Source organism: Choristoneura fumiferana, chromosome 15 (assembly GCF_025370935.1).
Source record: "Choristoneura fumiferana chromosome 15, NRCan_CFum_1, whole genome shotgun sequence".
Lineage (NCBI taxonomy): Eukaryota > Metazoa > Arthropoda > Insecta > Lepidoptera > Tortricidae > Choristoneura > Choristoneura fumiferana.
In genome coordinates, this window is record NC_133486.1 from 5,332,476 (window position 1) to 5,350,429 (window position 17,954).

General features: G+C 36.5%; 2 protein-coding genes across 2 annotated transcripts in view; one reads left to right on the forward strand and one right to left on the reverse strand.

The window, feature by feature from the left end:
* Positions 1 to 135: 135 nt before the first annotated feature.
* Positions 136 to 3,151, reverse strand: LOC141435506 (uncharacterized). Its single transcript, XM_074098198.1, has one exon. It carries the CDS (start codon positions 2,861 to 2,863, stop codon positions 2,180 to 2,182), a length of 684 nt encoding a protein of 227 aa, XP_073954299.1. The 5' UTR covers positions 2,864 to 3,151; the 3' UTR covers positions 136 to 2,179.
* A 1,069-nt stretch (positions 3,152 to 4,220) lies between these two features.
* The window catches only part of Naa15-16 (N-alpha-acetyltransferase 15/16), a 96,592-nt gene continuing 82,858 nt past the window's right edge, over positions 4,221 to 17,954 (forward strand). The window contains exons 1-10 of the mRNA XM_074098469.1: positions 4,221 to 4,374; positions 4,661 to 4,745; positions 4,979 to 5,241; positions 6,546 to 6,853; positions 7,466 to 7,600; positions 9,102 to 9,242; positions 10,371 to 10,638; positions 11,298 to 11,454; positions 12,091 to 12,215; positions 13,319 to 13,532. Of these exons, the coding sequence (XP_073954570.1) occupies positions 4,318 to 4,374; positions 4,661 to 4,745; positions 4,979 to 5,241; positions 6,546 to 6,853; positions 7,466 to 7,600; positions 9,102 to 9,242; positions 10,371 to 10,638; positions 11,298 to 11,454; positions 12,091 to 12,215; positions 13,319 to 13,532 (1,753 nt within the window). The 5' untranslated portion in view covers positions 4,221 to 4,317. The remainder of the gene's footprint in view (positions 4,375 to 4,660; positions 4,746 to 4,978; positions 5,242 to 6,545; positions 6,854 to 7,465; positions 7,601 to 9,101; positions 9,243 to 10,370; positions 10,639 to 11,297; positions 11,455 to 12,090; positions 12,216 to 13,318; positions 13,533 to 17,954) is intronic.

Genomic DNA, 17,954 nt, shown 5'->3' on the forward strand with positions numbered 1-17,954 from the left:
ATACGAACTTTACGAGCATGAGACGTGAAAATAATATTTTTTTACTCAGAAAACTACCCCATTATAGCATACATACGGCATGGCATATGTATATACACATATACCGAAAAAAAAAACACATTTTTTGTGTAAATATACATATAATTAAGATTTTATCGAATGTAGGTATACAGTGACAATGACCAATTATAAGTATTACAACACAATGTTATCAAATTAAAGTCACATACTATAAATCACATAATTTGTCTCATCTTCATCACACATAATTTTATTATTTTTCCTAAACACATTCTTACAAGTAAAACACAACACTCAACAATCAAATAAAGGCAACAAAAAAATTGTTACATGTTAGGGACAGTTTGAAACCACAAAAATTTGGCACATTGTGTTAAAGACAAATCTTTTTCAAAATAAATGTTATATATGAATGCATGCAAGCATATGATTGCATGCCAAGGTTCCACATAGATCTTGCAATAATTTTTATTACTGTGTATTTTTACAATGCGGCAATCTTTAGTGGTTTTAGTACTTATTGAGATTGTAATCTATATAAATAAAAATGAATCGTAAAATGTGTTGCTAAGCGCAAAACTCGGGAACGGCTGGACCGATTTCGCTAATTCTTTTCTTGTTGCGTTTGTTATTATAAAAAGAAAATTTTAAGAAAGAAAAAAATACAACGGAGGCGAAGCCGCGGGCAACGGCTAGTTTTTAATAAACATTGGCTCAATTGAACCCAAACTTAATGAACATTTTCACGACTTTGATATCACAAGTTGGTATGATAAAAAAAAATGGTTTGTGAAATCAAAATCAATTCATTTCAAATTCAATTTTTTAAACAGAAAATGACTTCAGAAGAAAATTATTTACCTTAAGTTCAAGAAAATTAATCCTGAGAATAAAATTAATTTTATATACTTTGCTTTCTTGGCTTTGATTCTAGAACCCAGATTATGAATTGTAATTAAAAGCAAAAAAACAGGTTGGATTCTAAACTGAGTTCCATAGAATCTGGCATGACATGACATAGTTTAGGTATGTAAGAAAATATCTTAATTTTCTAAAACTTAAAGACGTAATTACATTTATTATCAATAAGTCATAAATTTATTTATTTATTAATAATATGTGATGTATGTCAAAGCAAAAGCTAGTCTGGTTGGAATGAGTCCATACATGTAAATGTAAGCAATTAATTACACACAGACACAATTAAAAGTAAACAAATATTGAGCAAGGAGAGTAGAGTAGGACAAAAAAATCAGATCTAAAACTACAATTTGTGGCACCATCATGGCTTATACTTAATTGAGGCAAAATATTGCGTTTTACTAACTTACTTGTAGACCAGGGCATATAAATGTACACATGAGTTTGTTCTTATCTTTCTGTGCTAGAGTGCATCTACTTGTGTTGAATTAATGGGTTTGTTGACTTACAAGCTATCAACACAAGGTTTATAATAGGGCTGCAACTAACAGGCATATGTCTAATGTCTAAACTTTATCTCGCTGCCTCACATGTTTGCGTCATGTTTGCGCATAAGAAAAATAGAATTGAAGCTTAAAACAATGATTCCTGAATAAAATGCCTGATTTAAAAATGAAAATCTATTTTGATATAAATAGATTAGTTCTAAATTAGAGTCAACAATTAATTTTAATATTTCTAAGTCCCATAGTTGTTTCCAAATTTAAATTTACATACATTTTGTGATGTGAACCTTGCTATCACTTTCATTTTAAATTGTATTTCTAAAAGAAAGTAATACAGTTGGTAGAAATATAACTAATAAAATCAAAGCTAAGGTATACCTTAAAAAGACTTCTAAAACACTAATTTGTTTTCTTATTGCAGCAACAGTATATTGTTTTAAATCAGTGAAATATTCTTTGTAGGAAAGTCTGGAAAAACCGTTGTAACAAACAAAATGACTTCCTCATAATAATTGCATGAGAAAGCTTGGCCTAAAGCTAGTAATATGTATGTATAACCATTTGCATTATCATTATGCATTGTATTTTGATTTTATAACATAATACTAAATACATGTTTTTGAGTCAGCCATTAATATTATGGCATAGAACATTAAATTTGGCTATCATTTCCATTCCTAAGGTGCAAATGGTGACATACAGTCAATCTTTAACTGATTATTTTTAGTCTTTTACATCTGTGGGTCAAAATCCTGACCATCATTTAAAGCATTTGTATCATCAATGTCTTCTTTAGCATCATTGTCAAGAATTGGCTCATTCAGTGGTTCGTGAGCATTTAATGCTGAGCTCAATTTGGGAGGTTGAGCTGCAGGTGTCACTTTTGATGATACTGCTATGTTCGGGGCACTTTTAGTCGTCAACACTGACTTTAATCTTTCCACTTCCTTCTCTAGTGTTTCAATTGTCTTCTGACGTTTAGCTAACTGAGTTGTTAAAGTTTCCTTCTCCAGTCTCAAAGTCTCTATGATGCCAGTTTTGCTAACTTGAAGACTTTCCAAAGAACGAAACTCTGCTTTGCACATTTCAACATTTACTAAAGAGCTGTTTAGTTTTATTTCAGTGGCAATCAGTTTTTGTTTATATGCGTCGATATCACTCGTCATTTTTGCTTTATGTTTGTCATAATCTTCCAACTTAGACACGTAACTTCCTTTTTGCTTTAGAAGTTGTAAAGTCTCTTGCATGCATGCTGTTTGTTGTTCTGAGCACTCCTGCAGTTGCACACTCATCTCTGCGACTTTGTTTCGTAATACTGTGAGCATACTTCCACTATTTAACAGTGAAAGGGCAAGTAAAATACAAAGCGCAAACATCAAGTACATGGGCCAGCGACGCATATTTTCTATACCCATATTATCTCTCCTATTCTAAATGAAGCTCCCAGTCACTTATATTCAATATTCACAACAAGACCAATTCGTTTGTTTTATTTTTACCAAAACAAAGCACCCGCAGCTTACCTGCAGCTGGCTCTGAAAATCTGACAGTCTGTCCACAGACTACTAAGAGATACTAATAGTCTGTCTGACATTCCTTCCTATAATACATTACAATACTCTTTGTCTCTGACTGACTAAACGATTTTTTTTTAAATTTATTAACTGACTGAACGATACCGATATCTCTGCCTACCCCTACGGGAAAGAGGTGTGATTATATGTATGTATGTATGTCTGTATTAACGATACGATGCAGTGTTAACTAACACCTTAGATATTATTTTTACACTAACACTACGCGAAATTACTTTTAATTATTTTTACCCCAAAATATTTTAAATAAAAACAGCAAATAAATGCGATTTATTAAGAAACTAATAGTTAAACTACTAAACCGTTTCGAATCATTCTTGGAATGCATCCATAATAGTTTTGGCTTTTATGTCATCTGCAGTATTTTTTTTTCTTGAAATTGTACATTTTATTCGAAAAATTTTACCCTAAAAATACCCTAAATTATTTTCTCCTCCAAAAAATAGCCTAAACGCGTAAAAATAACTTAAATTTAAGGTAAATTACGTGAAACAGTCCCCTTAGTATTTTGTTTTAAAATTACAATGTTGAACTTAAAAAAATGCTTAGCAGAGGGCCTACTCCAAGGTTCGAAAATCAAAGTTTGTATCGTACCATTCCTCTCGCTCTCGTGTTAAATAGGATAAATGTTAGAGGGATCGAACGACACGTAGTACTTTTTTTTTATTCGACTGGATGACAAACGAGAAAGTGGTCTCCTGACGGTAAGAGATCACCATCGCCCCTAAACATCTACAACACCAGGGGTATTGCAGATGCGTTGCCAACCTAGAGGCCTAAGATGGAATACCTCAAGTGCCAGTAATTTCCCCGGCTGCCTTACTCTCCACGCCAAAACACAACAGTGCAAACACTGCTGCTTCACGGTAGGATTAGCAAGCAAGATGGTGGTAGCAATTCGGGCGGACCTTGCACAAGGTCCTTCCACCTGCAGTAGCCCTGCAGACATCGTGAAGAGCTCAAAAAGTTCAGTCAAAAAGGCAAAAAGTAGTACGTCCATGGTCCATGCCAAACAAATGCCAAAAAAAAATTCGTCAAAAATCAGAGACAACATACGTTGTTTTTTAAATAAAGGCTGCTATAGAAGGGATAAATATTTACTCAAAATTATAGCTGGTATCACTAATTTTGATCACGTGACCCATTTATAATCACTCTAAAAACCCATAGACAATCCTTCATCGACTTCTTTGGTTTATAGCCACGAGGTTTTTAGCTATATTTCAATTTATTAGTGGAAATAATATAAATACGCTTCGTTTTCTTTGAACAAAATGCCACCAAATAATCCCTTACCGCCTAAAGAAAATGCGCTATTTAAAAGAATTTTGGTAAGTGTAATTGTAAACATATATTATGGTTTAGTGAAGCTTGTCATCCTCGGCGATTATATTGCATTATAAAATAATGCAAATCGTTTCGAAGACAATTGAATGGACTATGTAATGTTACTATTGAACGAAGTACCAATTTTAATTGATTTCTGTACAACAGATGTAATCTCATTAGTCATTATTTAATTCGATATCTTTTGACTGGCCTTGCATCTTCAGGAGCTTGTATCTAATAATACATATAGGTTAATAATTAATAAAACACATAATAATATTTTTACAGCGTTGTTACGAACACAAACAATATAAAAATGGCTTGAAATTTGCCAAGCAAATTCTGTCCAATCCAAAATTTGCGGAACATGGAGGTGAGTGCCCTTGCATCTATTAGATTAGACTACGAAGTATAACCAATCGTTTGAACTAATTAAATATAGAATTATTAGTTATGAATAGTAATTAATTTTAATGATGACCTAAATCACTCTTTCTAGGTTTTGACATGCTTCCAGAAATTAGTAATAATTTGCATTTTTTGAATTGTTTCTTCTGTTCCAAGTCCATTTCAGTGTTGCAGGTTTATAATTTACCTTTTTTCTAGAAACATTGGCAATGAAAGGCCTGACGCTAAACTGCCTGGGTCGGAAAGATGAGGCATATGAGTATGTTCGCCGAGGCCTCCGGAATGATCTCAAGTCTCCAGTTTGTTGGCATGTTTATGGCCTTCTGCAGCGGTCTGACAAGAAATACGATGAGGCCATCAAATGTTATCGGAATGCTCTCAAGTGGGAAAAGGAGAATATACAGATTCTCCGAGATCTCTCTCTCCTTCAGATCCAAATGAGAGATTTAGAAGGATACAAGGTATGATACCCTTATTTTATAAATTTATAATAATAAAAACAAAAATGTATACCTTATCACATTAAAAACAATATGTTGTGCTAAAAGCATGGGAATTGATATTCCTTTGTTTTCAAGAAGGTGCATAAAAACAATTGATCACAATATTAATTGTTATAAGAGTCTTATTGCTAAGTTCTGGTACTAATGGATTTTGAGGTGATAATTGGTTTTGATGAGAGGCTATTTGGCTACAGCTACAGCTGGAAATTGAAACCTGTTTGCTATAGACTATTAGATGACCTGTGTGTTATAGTACTTTTCGGTTAGCTTGGTGACATTTGCTTTTTTGCCATTCCATGCCATTAATGTTTCAGGCCAATATTTTATAAAAAATATACTTGAATCTTGAGACCAAAAAAAATATATATCTCCATGTAGCTTAAAATATTTCGTAATAATAAACACAAATCACTTAAACATATAATATTTAAACTAATAAGACAAATTTTAATCTCGTCAACTTGAATTGCATAAAACATAACTATTGTAATTGCGAGCTTGACTTTGCTTATCGACCTAATCGATTCCACAATCTTGTCAAATTGTTTGACTCGCATCAATTAGTATGAGAGCGAAGGTCCTTAAATGCTTTGTATTGAGTGTTTTGTATTGTTTGATGTTTTGAACTGTTACTTTGTTATTCAACCATCACACATTACATTACACACCCTTAGGAAATTAATCTAGAATCGCAATAAATCTATTCAAATTTACATTGTCACAACCCTTTAATTGCTTAATGACATGTGTCACCATACCCATCCTATCCGAAAAGTACTATACTTTGTCAGCCAACTGAATTCAATAACTGTTTATTTATTTTAAAGCGCCTAAAAATTTAATTATATTGTTAATAGCAAATTAATCTGATAGAATGAAACTTTAATACTCATAACAAAATGACATGGCTCTGTACATGTTTTTGATAAAAAGAAAAGAAGAAATGTTAAGAAGAATCTGGTTTTGTGGGTTAAAATCAAATCCCTTTTTTATTAGAGCTGTGTCATGGAATTATGTCAGTGATGTCAAATACCCTAGTTGTGAAACATTCCCTTAGGCCCCATAATGATTCTCCAGATAATGAAGTGGGTGGTAACTAGTATTTGCTGAAAGCATGGGAGTGCTTGATACATTAGTTTCACATCTTTCTATAATAGATAAACCAACATGTTCACTGCATGAATAATCCAAGAACAACTCTAGGTTGTCTTAAGACAGAATATATGAAATCAAATTGAAAGTGTGCTACTTAATGTCTTTAGGATACTCGGTATCAGCTGTTCATGCTACGTCCTACACAAAGAGCGTCATGGATTGGTTTTGCAATGAGCTACCATCTCCTTGGAGACTATGAGATGGCCAACAGTATCCTGGATGCCTTCCGGACCAATCAGATGAAAGGTCCATACGACTATGAGCATTCGGAGCTCCTTTTGTACCAAAACATGGTGCTGGCTGAGTCGGGGCAGTTTGACCGGGCGCTGTCGCATTTACACAAGTTTCAGACACAGATATTGGATAAGTTGTCAGTGAAAGAAACAAGCGGCGAATATTATTTGAAGTTAAAAAGGTGTGTTGAACTGCTTGTGTGACAAATATTTTATTTTTTGATTTGCTTTATAATCAGACAGAAAACTGACCTACTTCAGTTTCTGCAATATTAATAGTATAGATGAGCTTAGAAATCTTTGCAGAAAAATATTTTTGGATTAGCTTATTCAAGACAATAAGTCAACAACAACTCAGATTTAATGATGTAACAGAATGATGCAATATGATATAAAATACATCAATTTAAAATAACACTAATAGATTATGTTATGATGCATTTTTGTACTAACAATCTAATACGCTGTCGCTTCACAATTTAAAAAGAAAAGAGGGTTAAAATTTGTATAAAGAAAGTCTGATCAAAAGTGGTAACTTAACATTTTTTACCTCCCTTTACCCAAAACTGTACAGTTATGCATAGAGCTAAGGTGCAACGTTTAATTATTTAATTTGATCATGAACCTTTTGTGTAAAATCTTAACATTTACATCTTACATTTCTTTCATTTCTTTCTTACATTTGTTTGTTTGTTATTTGTGTGCATACAGAGGGAAAGACAGTTGGAAACAACATTTTATACAATGTTAAGATTAATCTTAATCATTCAATGTATTTGGAAATAAATTTACAGGTTTAAAGAAGCGGAAGCAGTGTATGAAGACTTATTGAGGAGGAACCCTGAAAATGTTATGTATTACCAGAAACTTATAGAAGCTAAACAACTAAGTGATCCTGACGAAAAAGTGGCCTTCTTTGAAGTATATAAGTAAGTTTTCAATGTTTTCAATTTATCTAAACCATAGCCATACACCAAAATTTTCCCATCAATAATCTATGCAATAGGCTGTGTCCTCAGTCAGTTAGGTTCTAAATATTTCGCACGTATTTTTTCTTTTGTCAAAAGCGAAAAATGATGAAGACCAGTTAAAGTTCCTGATGACATCACACCGTGCGACACTTTAACACGGCGGGCGTCACGAGCCTTCATTATCGAGCGTTTAATTTTTATATCTTTTGTTTGGTTGACAAAAGAAAAAAATGGTTTACTAATGTTTCGTTCGGCGAATAACATAAGGCAACCTGTTTAATATTTCTGAAACTGTAAATATTTCAGGATTTTAATAAAACTAACCTAACCTAACCTAAAGGGTTCTGCACGATGGCCCTGACATAAATCCTGAAATATTTACAGTTTTAGAGTTTGCGAAATGAAAATTTGCGAAATGAAACAGGTTGCCAAATTTTACGTTGCAAAAAGGCAGTACCAGTATTTTCTGCTAATTTAATTGAAGGACTAAACAATAATATACTTAGCGGCACAACATACAACTCACTATATACAAAATTTTACCTACTCTCCATACAAAATTTGGTCCACTCCCCATACAAAATTTGACCCACTCTCCATACAAACTTTGGCCCTCTCCATACAAAATTTTGCCCAATCCATACTAAATTTGGCCTACTCTCCATACAAAATTACCTATTACTGCATAGAATTGAAGGCCAGATTTTTTGCCCCTCAGTATATCGTTTTACCCTGGAAACTACTCAATGAGGGCTATCGCGTATGAATTCGCCACTAGAGGCGCTAGTGTAGCGTGAGGTCTCCGAAATGTCAAATCTCATAGTTTTTGGGTGAGCTACGCGGGTTTATTTATAATTAGAATAATTTTGTAAATATTTTGCAATATCTGAAATTAATTATGGCAAATATGCGTTCCGGGGCAATGAATGTCTGTGTTTTGAGACAGTTTTGTCTTTCGGAAACCTTTGTCCTCCCTTTTTTCCGAACAAAACGGGGACTTTGCAACACTGTGGCATGCTCGATATTTTTATGGTACGGTTTTAAGGTGTATTAAATATGATTTTAATCTAAACTTTGTTTTCACACCCGTAAAAACAGACTTTGAAAGCCATACTTAAAAACCTCACGCAACAGTGCGCCATCTAGTGAGACAAAAAACGATAGCCCTCATTGCACTTATCCAGAAAAACAAACGACAGGCGAATGTGATTGGATCTGTTCTCGTTGTCTTAAGCCGGCCATACGTTACGGTCCACCGCACAGGTTACCTGTGCAGGTTTGCCTGGAAGAAGAACGCAGGTACGCACACACGCACATGTTCACCGTACGGTGCGACCGGAGCAAAATCGATTTTCGAATTGGCTCCGGTCGACCTGCGCAGGTACACCTGCACAGGTAGACCTCTCCGCTATACCGTAACGTGTATGGCCACCATTACGACATGTTTGTCGGTTTCCAGGAAAGAGTATCCTAAAGCAATAGCACCACGCCGGCTGCAGCTGTCCGAGACGGGCGCTCCGGCGGCGTTTGCGCGACTCGTTGACGAGTACCTGCGGCACGGTTTGCATAAAGGCATCCCGCCACTTTTCGTGGACATTAGGTAACATTCTATTGCCTTTTTTGTTCATCTACTACAAAATTTAGCTGTTAGGGGGAATGGGCATTTATTAGGCAAGCATGCTCCATCTTAGTTTGCTTACCCATTAGGGCGTTATTTTGGACAAACGCGAGCCTATTTCTGTATAAAGAAACCTTAGTCATGCATGGTTCACTACAAATATTTGCTAGAAAATTGCTATACTTGAAACGTTTAGGTAATTAACTAAATGTAAACAAACTTCAAGTGCCATTTGGTACATTTAAGGATTTTTTTACTTAGTATCATTGTAATACAAACTAGAATAGTGTATTTCAATACAGAAATGTAAATGTTTAGATATTTTAATAGGGGATTTTCAATATTTAAGACACCAATTGACGTTGTTTTGTTTACATTTAGTTAAATACCTATCCATACCTAATATAGGCTCGTACTCGCAGACGCCGTTTATGTATAGATTTGCACAGTTGTGAAAAACGCTGCATTGCGTCTAATGTTACGCTCCGGCCACAACTACGGGTGGCCGTTTTCTTTGTTCGTTTTGTGTATTCCCAAGTACAGGTTGATTCACAAATGAATTGAATGAGTTAATGATGAAGTCAATGATACGGGTTGATTCTATAAGTGATAATTGTGTTTTAAACTATGTATACTACTCAAAAGAATATAAGGGCCACTTGAATTTCATTGGCAAAAAAGAAATCAAAAATATGTTTGCGTTTTTAATTGGATGAAAAGTACTTGTGTGTGTTATGATGTATTTAGTAAAACAATTTTTAGACAAGGAATGCTATAAAGAATTACATTTATTAGTATTATCGTGGCCCTTGTTTTCTTTTGAGCAGTATTTAAAAAAACTCTACATTTATGTAACCTTGTTTGCACATTGAAGTTAGTCAATAAGTTTTTGGTAAGAATTTGTTGACTCTGTTTGTATTGTCTTTCCACCTACATGTCCATACCAAATTTTAAGTCAATCTAAAAACTGGAAGCGGGTTGGGTGTGATTCAACTTTTACCAAGTTACATTATGAATTATGAACATTACAAGTTAAATAATAGCTTGTAAAATCTATGTTTCGGCTAGAAAGAGAATAAAATGTAACTGTTATTAATTTTCTCATTCCAGATCGTTATACACGGACAAAGTGAAAGCGGAAACGATAGAGAACCTAGTCCTCCAATATATAGAGAATTTATCCAAGTCGGGTACATTCAGTGCGGACCCAGGCGAAGTGAAACAGCCCGCCAGCGCGCTGCTATGGGCGTATTACTACGCCGCACAGCACTTCGATTATAAGAAGGACACCAACAGAGCTTTAAAGTATATTGACGCTGCGATAGAACACACGCCGACTCTGATAGAGCTGTTTATTGTTAAAGGGAGAATATTCAAGGTGAGAGCAATTGTTTTTGATTAATCTATTTATGATCGACTTGACTCTTTGGCGCTGCGTAGAGATGTAGCTTCACTGTGCATCCTCTATCGCATGTATAACCGGGAGTGCTCCGAGGAGTTATTCGGGTTGATCCCTGCCGCATCCTTTCGCCACCGACCTACGCGACAACACTTACATCCTCACCATTTAGATGGTTGGCGGTCCTCTACTGTGCGTTTTTCCAGAAATTTCCTGCCTCGCACAGCAAAACTCTGGAATGAACTATCGCCTGCGGTCCCCGGACCGATATGACCTTCAAATTTTCAAGAAAAGAGCGTATTCCTACCTTAAAGGCCGGCAATGCACTTGTGACTCTTCTGGTGTTGCAGGTGTCCGTGGGCGACGGTAATCGCTTACGATCTGGCGATCCGCCTGCTCGTTTGCCCCTATATCATAAAAAAAAATGAAGAAACTGATACACATCCCAAACCACCGGGAAGCATGGAGCTTGAAATTTGGCACAAGACTTTCTTTTATCATATAGGCAAACACGTTATAGCAGAAGTCTGAATAATCCCGACAGCTAGTCGATTCACGTCCCTCTCTCCCCCATATTTTTCTTTGGGATAACGACGATAATATAAGTACCTATTCAAATTTTATATTTTAATTTCAAGCACGCCGGCGACCCGATATCCGCGTACCAGTGGCTGGAAGAGGCGCAAGCTATGGACACTGCCGACCGCTATGTCAACAGCAAGTGCGCTCGCTACATGCTGCGCGCCGGACACGTGCAGCGTGCGGAAGAAATGTGTGCCAAGTTCACCAGAGAAGGTACTGTTAGTGCTACCTACTGCCCGGGTATACCGTAAGGTTGTAAGGCTACGTACGCACTATGTGGGTAACCGCACGTTCCGCGCCATCTCTTTGTCAAACGTTACATTGAGAACGCGCGGTTAACCGCATAGTGGGTACGTAGCCTAACAGAGTATTGAGCATTCGCCGTTTTTAAATTGGCTGACCCGGTCAACGAATAGCCCAAGTATAGAGCCAAATATTGCTTCGAAAATTCGCTACAATGCTCATTACAAATAAATGCCCAAGTTTATCAGCACCTATAGAGTTAGTACAGAGGCGTGTCAGTGACTGAAGCTAATAACACTGCCAATCACTAACAAGCTCCAAGCATGTGGGCGCACACTTGTGGGCGGGACACTTTAGAACCATGTGTATATTCATGTCAAAGACTCGCTGCAATCGACTTGACGAAATACTTACGTCTTTCTCTTCCGTGAGATTTCTTTAGAGCGGCTTAAAAAGACACTGATCACGGGTGACACTAGCACGAAAACGAGAAGACAAGTAACTTATCACGTTCTCGTTTCTCGAAGGTTCTCGGGTGATTTTTGTCGAATCTGTAAAGGTTATGGAAGAACATTTTTTTTTATTTACTCATAATTTGTTGCCCAGGAGTGCCTGCGACTGAGAACTTGAACGAGATGCAATGCATGTGGTTCCAAACGGAGGCGGCGACCGCTTACCAGCGCGCTCAACTCTGGGGCGAGGCCCTAAAGAAGGCGCACGAAGTTGACAGGGTGTGTATTTAACAAGCTTTCATTTATTACTGGTTTAGATCACAAATACATGGCCTCCTCGTCATAAGTAATCGCGCTCAATATCCCGTATAAGCCGTGGTGGCCTAGTGGTTTGACCTATCGCCTCTCAAGCAGAGTGTCGTGGGTTCGAACCCCGGCTCGCACCTCTGAGTTTTTCGAAATTCATGTGCGGAATTACATTTGAAATTTACCACGAGCTTTGCGGTGAAGGAAAAACATCATGAGGAAACCTACACAAACCTGCGAAGCGATTCAATGGTGCGTGCGAAGTTCCCAATCCGCACTGGGCCCGCGTGGGAACTATGGCCCAAGCCCTCTTGTTCTGAGAGGAGGCCTGTGCCCAGCAGTGGGACGTATATAGGCTGGGATGATGATATCCCGTATAAATTTTCGCGCACTTTCTACAATTCCACGGAAGCGTAAACTATGACATTGGGGCTTCCAATAAAACGTCTTATACTTTCTTTAAAGGCCGGCACCAGACCAATGACACCCTTTTTGTTGTGGTTGTTGGTACTTTTTTTGTGCGGGATATGCCATAGAGACTACCAGCAGTAGTACCAGTAGTCTACCAGTAGTCTCTAGGACATTTCCCGCTCATAAAAAGTTAGGGACTAATGTAGTCTCTAGGACGCGTGACGGGTTAAGGGCGGCGGTAACCATTCGCCATCAAATGATCCGCATGCTCGTTTGCCTCCCTCATAATAATAAAAAAAGCTGCCAGAGTAAAACGCTTGATCATCAGCATCACAGTGTGACTAATTTTCCTCCAACAACTAATAGGTAAAGTCGAGTTCATAAACGTGTGAACAAAAATTTGATAGAAGCGTTTCGGATATTTTTGATAACATTTTTGCTCAAAGTTTATGAACTCAACTGTACTACTGATATACATAGTGCCACGAGAGTTGAAGTGAATGAATACACACACAGCTACAAAAAGAACTGATTGCACAGAAGGAAAATGAATGAAATGAATGAGTAAATGTCAAAATCCTGACATGTTGTAGCTGTGTGCTCTATAATCATTCACTTCAACTCTCGTGCAAGTACCTATACTAACGCACTTCGATTGTTTCCAGCACTTCTCCGAAATCATGGAGGACCAGTTCGACTTTCATTCGTACTGTATGCGCAAGATGACGCTGCGGTCTTACGTCGGTCTCCTCCGGTTGGAGGATGTGTTACGAGCGCACCCGTTCTATTTCCGCTGCGCGCGCGCCGCTATCCAAGTGTACCTGCGGCTGGACGCCTGCCCGCTACAAGACGTGCCACAGACGCAGGAGCCCGACACAGGTGCGTGACGTCATTTACTTTCATCATCATTATAATATATCAGCTTTGGGACGTCCACTGTTGGAAATAGGAAATAGGCCTCCCCATCATTCCCCAATCCCTCATTTACTTTGCGCAAGATTATTGAACTATCCCGTGGGAACAATGCATCCGACCGAAGAGACAAAAGTATATCGAAATAGAAGCTCCGCCAAGTGGAGCTTGTACGGTTCGATACCATTTGTGTGCTTGCAACTGGCCCTTGCAAGATGTGCCATGGACAGAGGTGCGTGATGTCATTTACTAGTGACTAGCTGGTGATTGCAATTTCATAAAACGATGACACTAGCTAAAGTAATTTTTCTATATTTGGTAGATGATTTGCCTACCTATCTTCCCCTTAAGTTTGTCATACTACTTACGGGACGCCCTGTGTATGAAATATTGGTAAAGGTTGAAACACACAGAGAGCGATGGCGGGGCTCGAATATTACAACCGGCACCGCCTCCGCGCCGCGCCGCACCACTCCGCCTCCGGCGTCAGTGTGTTTCTAGCTTTAATGTAATATTACCCCCTTATAGGCATTTGACATCACCAATAAAAAAAAACACGATTCCCTAACAGGTTTTGCATATTTACTATGTAAGCAAGTTAGCCTGCATACAATACTGCTTACGAGCAAGTGTGATGAAAAAGCTATGACAGAGACAAGCTGTGGTAACCAAGTGGTTTGTCCTATGGTCTCTCAAACAGAGGGTTCGAGCCCGGTAGCACCCCTGAGTTTTTCGCAATTTATGTGCAAAAGTTTTATGGTGAAGGAAAACCTCGAGAGGAAATCTGCACACACCTGCAAAGAAATTGAACTGAAGTTCCCAATCAGCATTGTGTCCGTTTGGGAACTACGGCCCAAGTCCTCTAGTTCCGAGAGGAGGCCTGTGCCCTGCAATAGGATGTTTACAGGCCGAGCAGATGATGATTACTATGTAAACAGTACAGTTTACTGTACAGTGTGGAGTCACTTGCTACCTCACTAAATTGACTGTTTATTTCAAAGCTATTGAAAGTCTCATTTAATTTTGAAATGGTATCCCGGGCTAAAATTAAATGTTTTTTTATTGTATCTTGGATTTATTGTAAAATGGTGTCAAGTACCCTATTTCTCCTATTTCTTTAAACTGGAAAGCAAGTCCCGAACCCCCAGATGCATAAATAGTATCGAAATTAATCTATTCATTTATTTGTTCTTTGATACAAATTGCAAAAGCAAATGCTTAGGTTTTTCCTACACTTTCTGTGGTCTTTAAGAGTCCACCCACGCCAAACGGCGCGAGCGGTTTTGTACCTCACCCCCGCGACCCCTCTGAGATAGATCGCGTGCAACCGCGATTTGTTCGTAGGCGTTATCTGACAGCGACGCGTTTTCGCGCGCAGCGCGGCGAAATACGGTACCGCTAAAGTTTTTCAGAAATGTCAAAACGATCGTTTGTTATGGAGTTTGTATTGAATACGTCATAGACTGACTGCTATGACAAGGCTATGACGTTACAATTTCCCACGTTCAAACTGATTCAATTTTATGTACTTAGGTACTAAGGTAATTCGTTTTTATTAACTTGAAAATCGCCAAAATTACGAAAAATGTGAAAATTCGGTTATTATGAGTATTTTCAAAGCTGCATTCCAATACAATACAATGACTCTTTATTGTACTCCGGTCTGAGTGGAGAGCCTTGGGAGAGGCCTATTATGTCCAGCAGTGGACGTCTTTCGGGTGACACAATACTAAAGTTCACCTAACTTTTATTTTCTTAGGTACACTTTAATTTAACTATGGCCTATGAAATACACCTACATTTCTAAAAGTGTATTAGTAATTTCTCGCTAGAGAAATACCTATATCAAAATATTAAAAATTAAGCAAGATATATTTCTCAAAATGTAGACAAAACTGAAGATAACTTATAATACCTATACTCATTTAGGTAGGTATACACTAAAATATGGATCCATTTGCAGATAGGTATCGATTTTTTATTTGAAAACCAAAAACCTCATTTGCTTCGTACAGTCGGCTAAAACATTCAAAGGACATAACATTGCCTGGCAGGCAATTTTTTCAATCACAAGTGGACATTATATTGAGTAAAATTACCCACGTTTATAATTTTATAAAGCACTTACGTTTACAAACTTAAATTTTAATAATCACAAAATAAACATTGTACTTTGCTCTGATAACTGTTATTTTTATATGTTTTATGTACAATAGAGAGTTATAAACCCTTTATTGAACAAAAAATACTCATTCGTGACAATCGATTTTATAAGAAAATGGCCCTAAGGCAAAGTTGACGGTTTTTTGCCCAAAATTCAGAACCAACATAAAAAATACAACCGAATTGATAACCTCCTCCTTTTTTCTGAAGTCAGTTAAGCTCAGGCTTCTAATAGACTCTCGTTAATAATCCCCTTTTTACAGCCCTTAATGCACAATGTACTTTTGTGTCAATATTAGTTCCAATTCCAAATATTACCCGCTATGATCCTGTTACAACAAGGCCATAGTCGGTAGGAAAATACAAACTGAAATATAGATGCACAGAAAAACCAGAAAAAGAGACCAGCATCCTCAGCATGACAGAGGTGTCAACTTCTAGATTTTTTCTCGCCTGCTTGCCTAAATATCAAAATTTTCCAGGCGTTACTCCAAAAAGGGGACAGGGGGTCCTGTCAAAAATCAGCAATTTGTATTCAATCAGTGTTCTATCAATGTCGTATGTATACAAACACCTCTATATTATGTTTGAGTTTTCTAATAATTTTATCATATTTATGAGTTAAACGCTAATTAACCAATAACAAATTATAACAACAATAGTTTGTATATGACACTAAAAACACCGATTGAATACAGAACTAGGCCACGTATGTCCCTTATTTTTAATAGGAAGTACCACCTACAAAACTTTGATATTTCGGCAAGTAGTAGGTCAATGTATGGTTAATTGTTAGAAAAAAAGTTAGAGGTGTCACTACTTCAAAACCAAATAAAAGAAATGTCTTTTTATTTGGTCTTTTTTTTAAATTTATATGATTTTTGAGTGGCGATGTAAATCTATATAAAGAACAACTTTAAAATTTGAAACAAATCGCTTGATTACATACTGATAATAAATACATTGAATTGAATTCTAATTTGACATTTTAAATTTATTTATTTTTTATTCTCGCCGACTATTTATTATACTTAATAAGATTTATTTATTTTTGTATACATTTGACGATCCTTTTGTGAATTTCTTGTAATTAACTGACATGTGCTTATAATGTATTTTTTCAAAAGGTAATAAATAAATCTAATCTAATCTAATCTAATCATTAAAAAAACAAAAGTCAAGAACTGACACAAGTAGGATATTCATACTCAACATAAATATTCTTGGAGATACGAGTACTCGCAGAAAAAACTGTGCCCATTTGATAAAAGGGACGGCTTACTAGAAAAACCAAACTATAAACTGTTACCTAACGACTAAATGCAATCACTTTGTCTGAATTAATAAATTATTTACTATTTTAATTGTACTTTAGATTTATAAAACTGGAGTTCCAAGAGTGGAGAAATTACGTATAAAGAAAGAAAGAAGGATATTTTATTAACACTAATACAAAAAGCACAAAGTGCAGTATTTGAACCTGTAAGTGAGAACTTTTTCTACTATTATAACGCATGTGGGCAATGTTGTCTAAATAACTTTGCCCGTTATAAAATTCAATCAATAAGTTACTTTGCCCAACGATTAATAAAGTAAATATTTGTTTTATATACGTCATGTTATTTAGTGGGTGTCTCAAAATAATGTAGGTACTTACTGTACTAAAATAGTGCTTGTGTAGTGTAGATGTATCATCATCTGGTTCAGAGACCTCAGTGCGTTTTTTTACTGTAGAACATGTTAATCCAGGGTATTTATTACCTGTATGGCAAATTTCATGCAAATCCGTTCAGTAGTTTCTACGTGAAAGAGTAACAAACATCCATCCATCGCCATACTTAAAAAAAATGTTTAGATTTTTTTTTGTAGAGAATTTTATGTAGATTACTTATGTTTTAGAACATTTTTTGCTGTGGTTTACGAGTTATTTACGAAAAACTAAATGGGACTTTTACACAAACTCCTCCCCACCCGTTAGCTCTACCCCCACCCATCAGTACCTACTTTTAGTATGTGGTCTTAAACACCATCCCCTACAACTATGCCAAAATTGACTTATACGCGAGATTTCCCCGGAGAGGCAGTTTTTGGTCTTCGTTGGGTAGGCTATATACTCGTACCAGACACGTATTAAGTTTGAACACATGTCCTATATTCCTACTATGGTAGTTATCAGTTTATAAGTAATAGACAAAATATGGAGCCAATAAAACTATTTAGACTACT

Bases quoted from the DNA above. Each gene is read 5' to 3' on its own strand.
- LOC141435506 (XM_074098198.1), bottom strand. From the start codon at position 2,863: ATGGGTATAGAAAATATGCGTCGCTGGCCCATGTACTTGATGTTTGCG.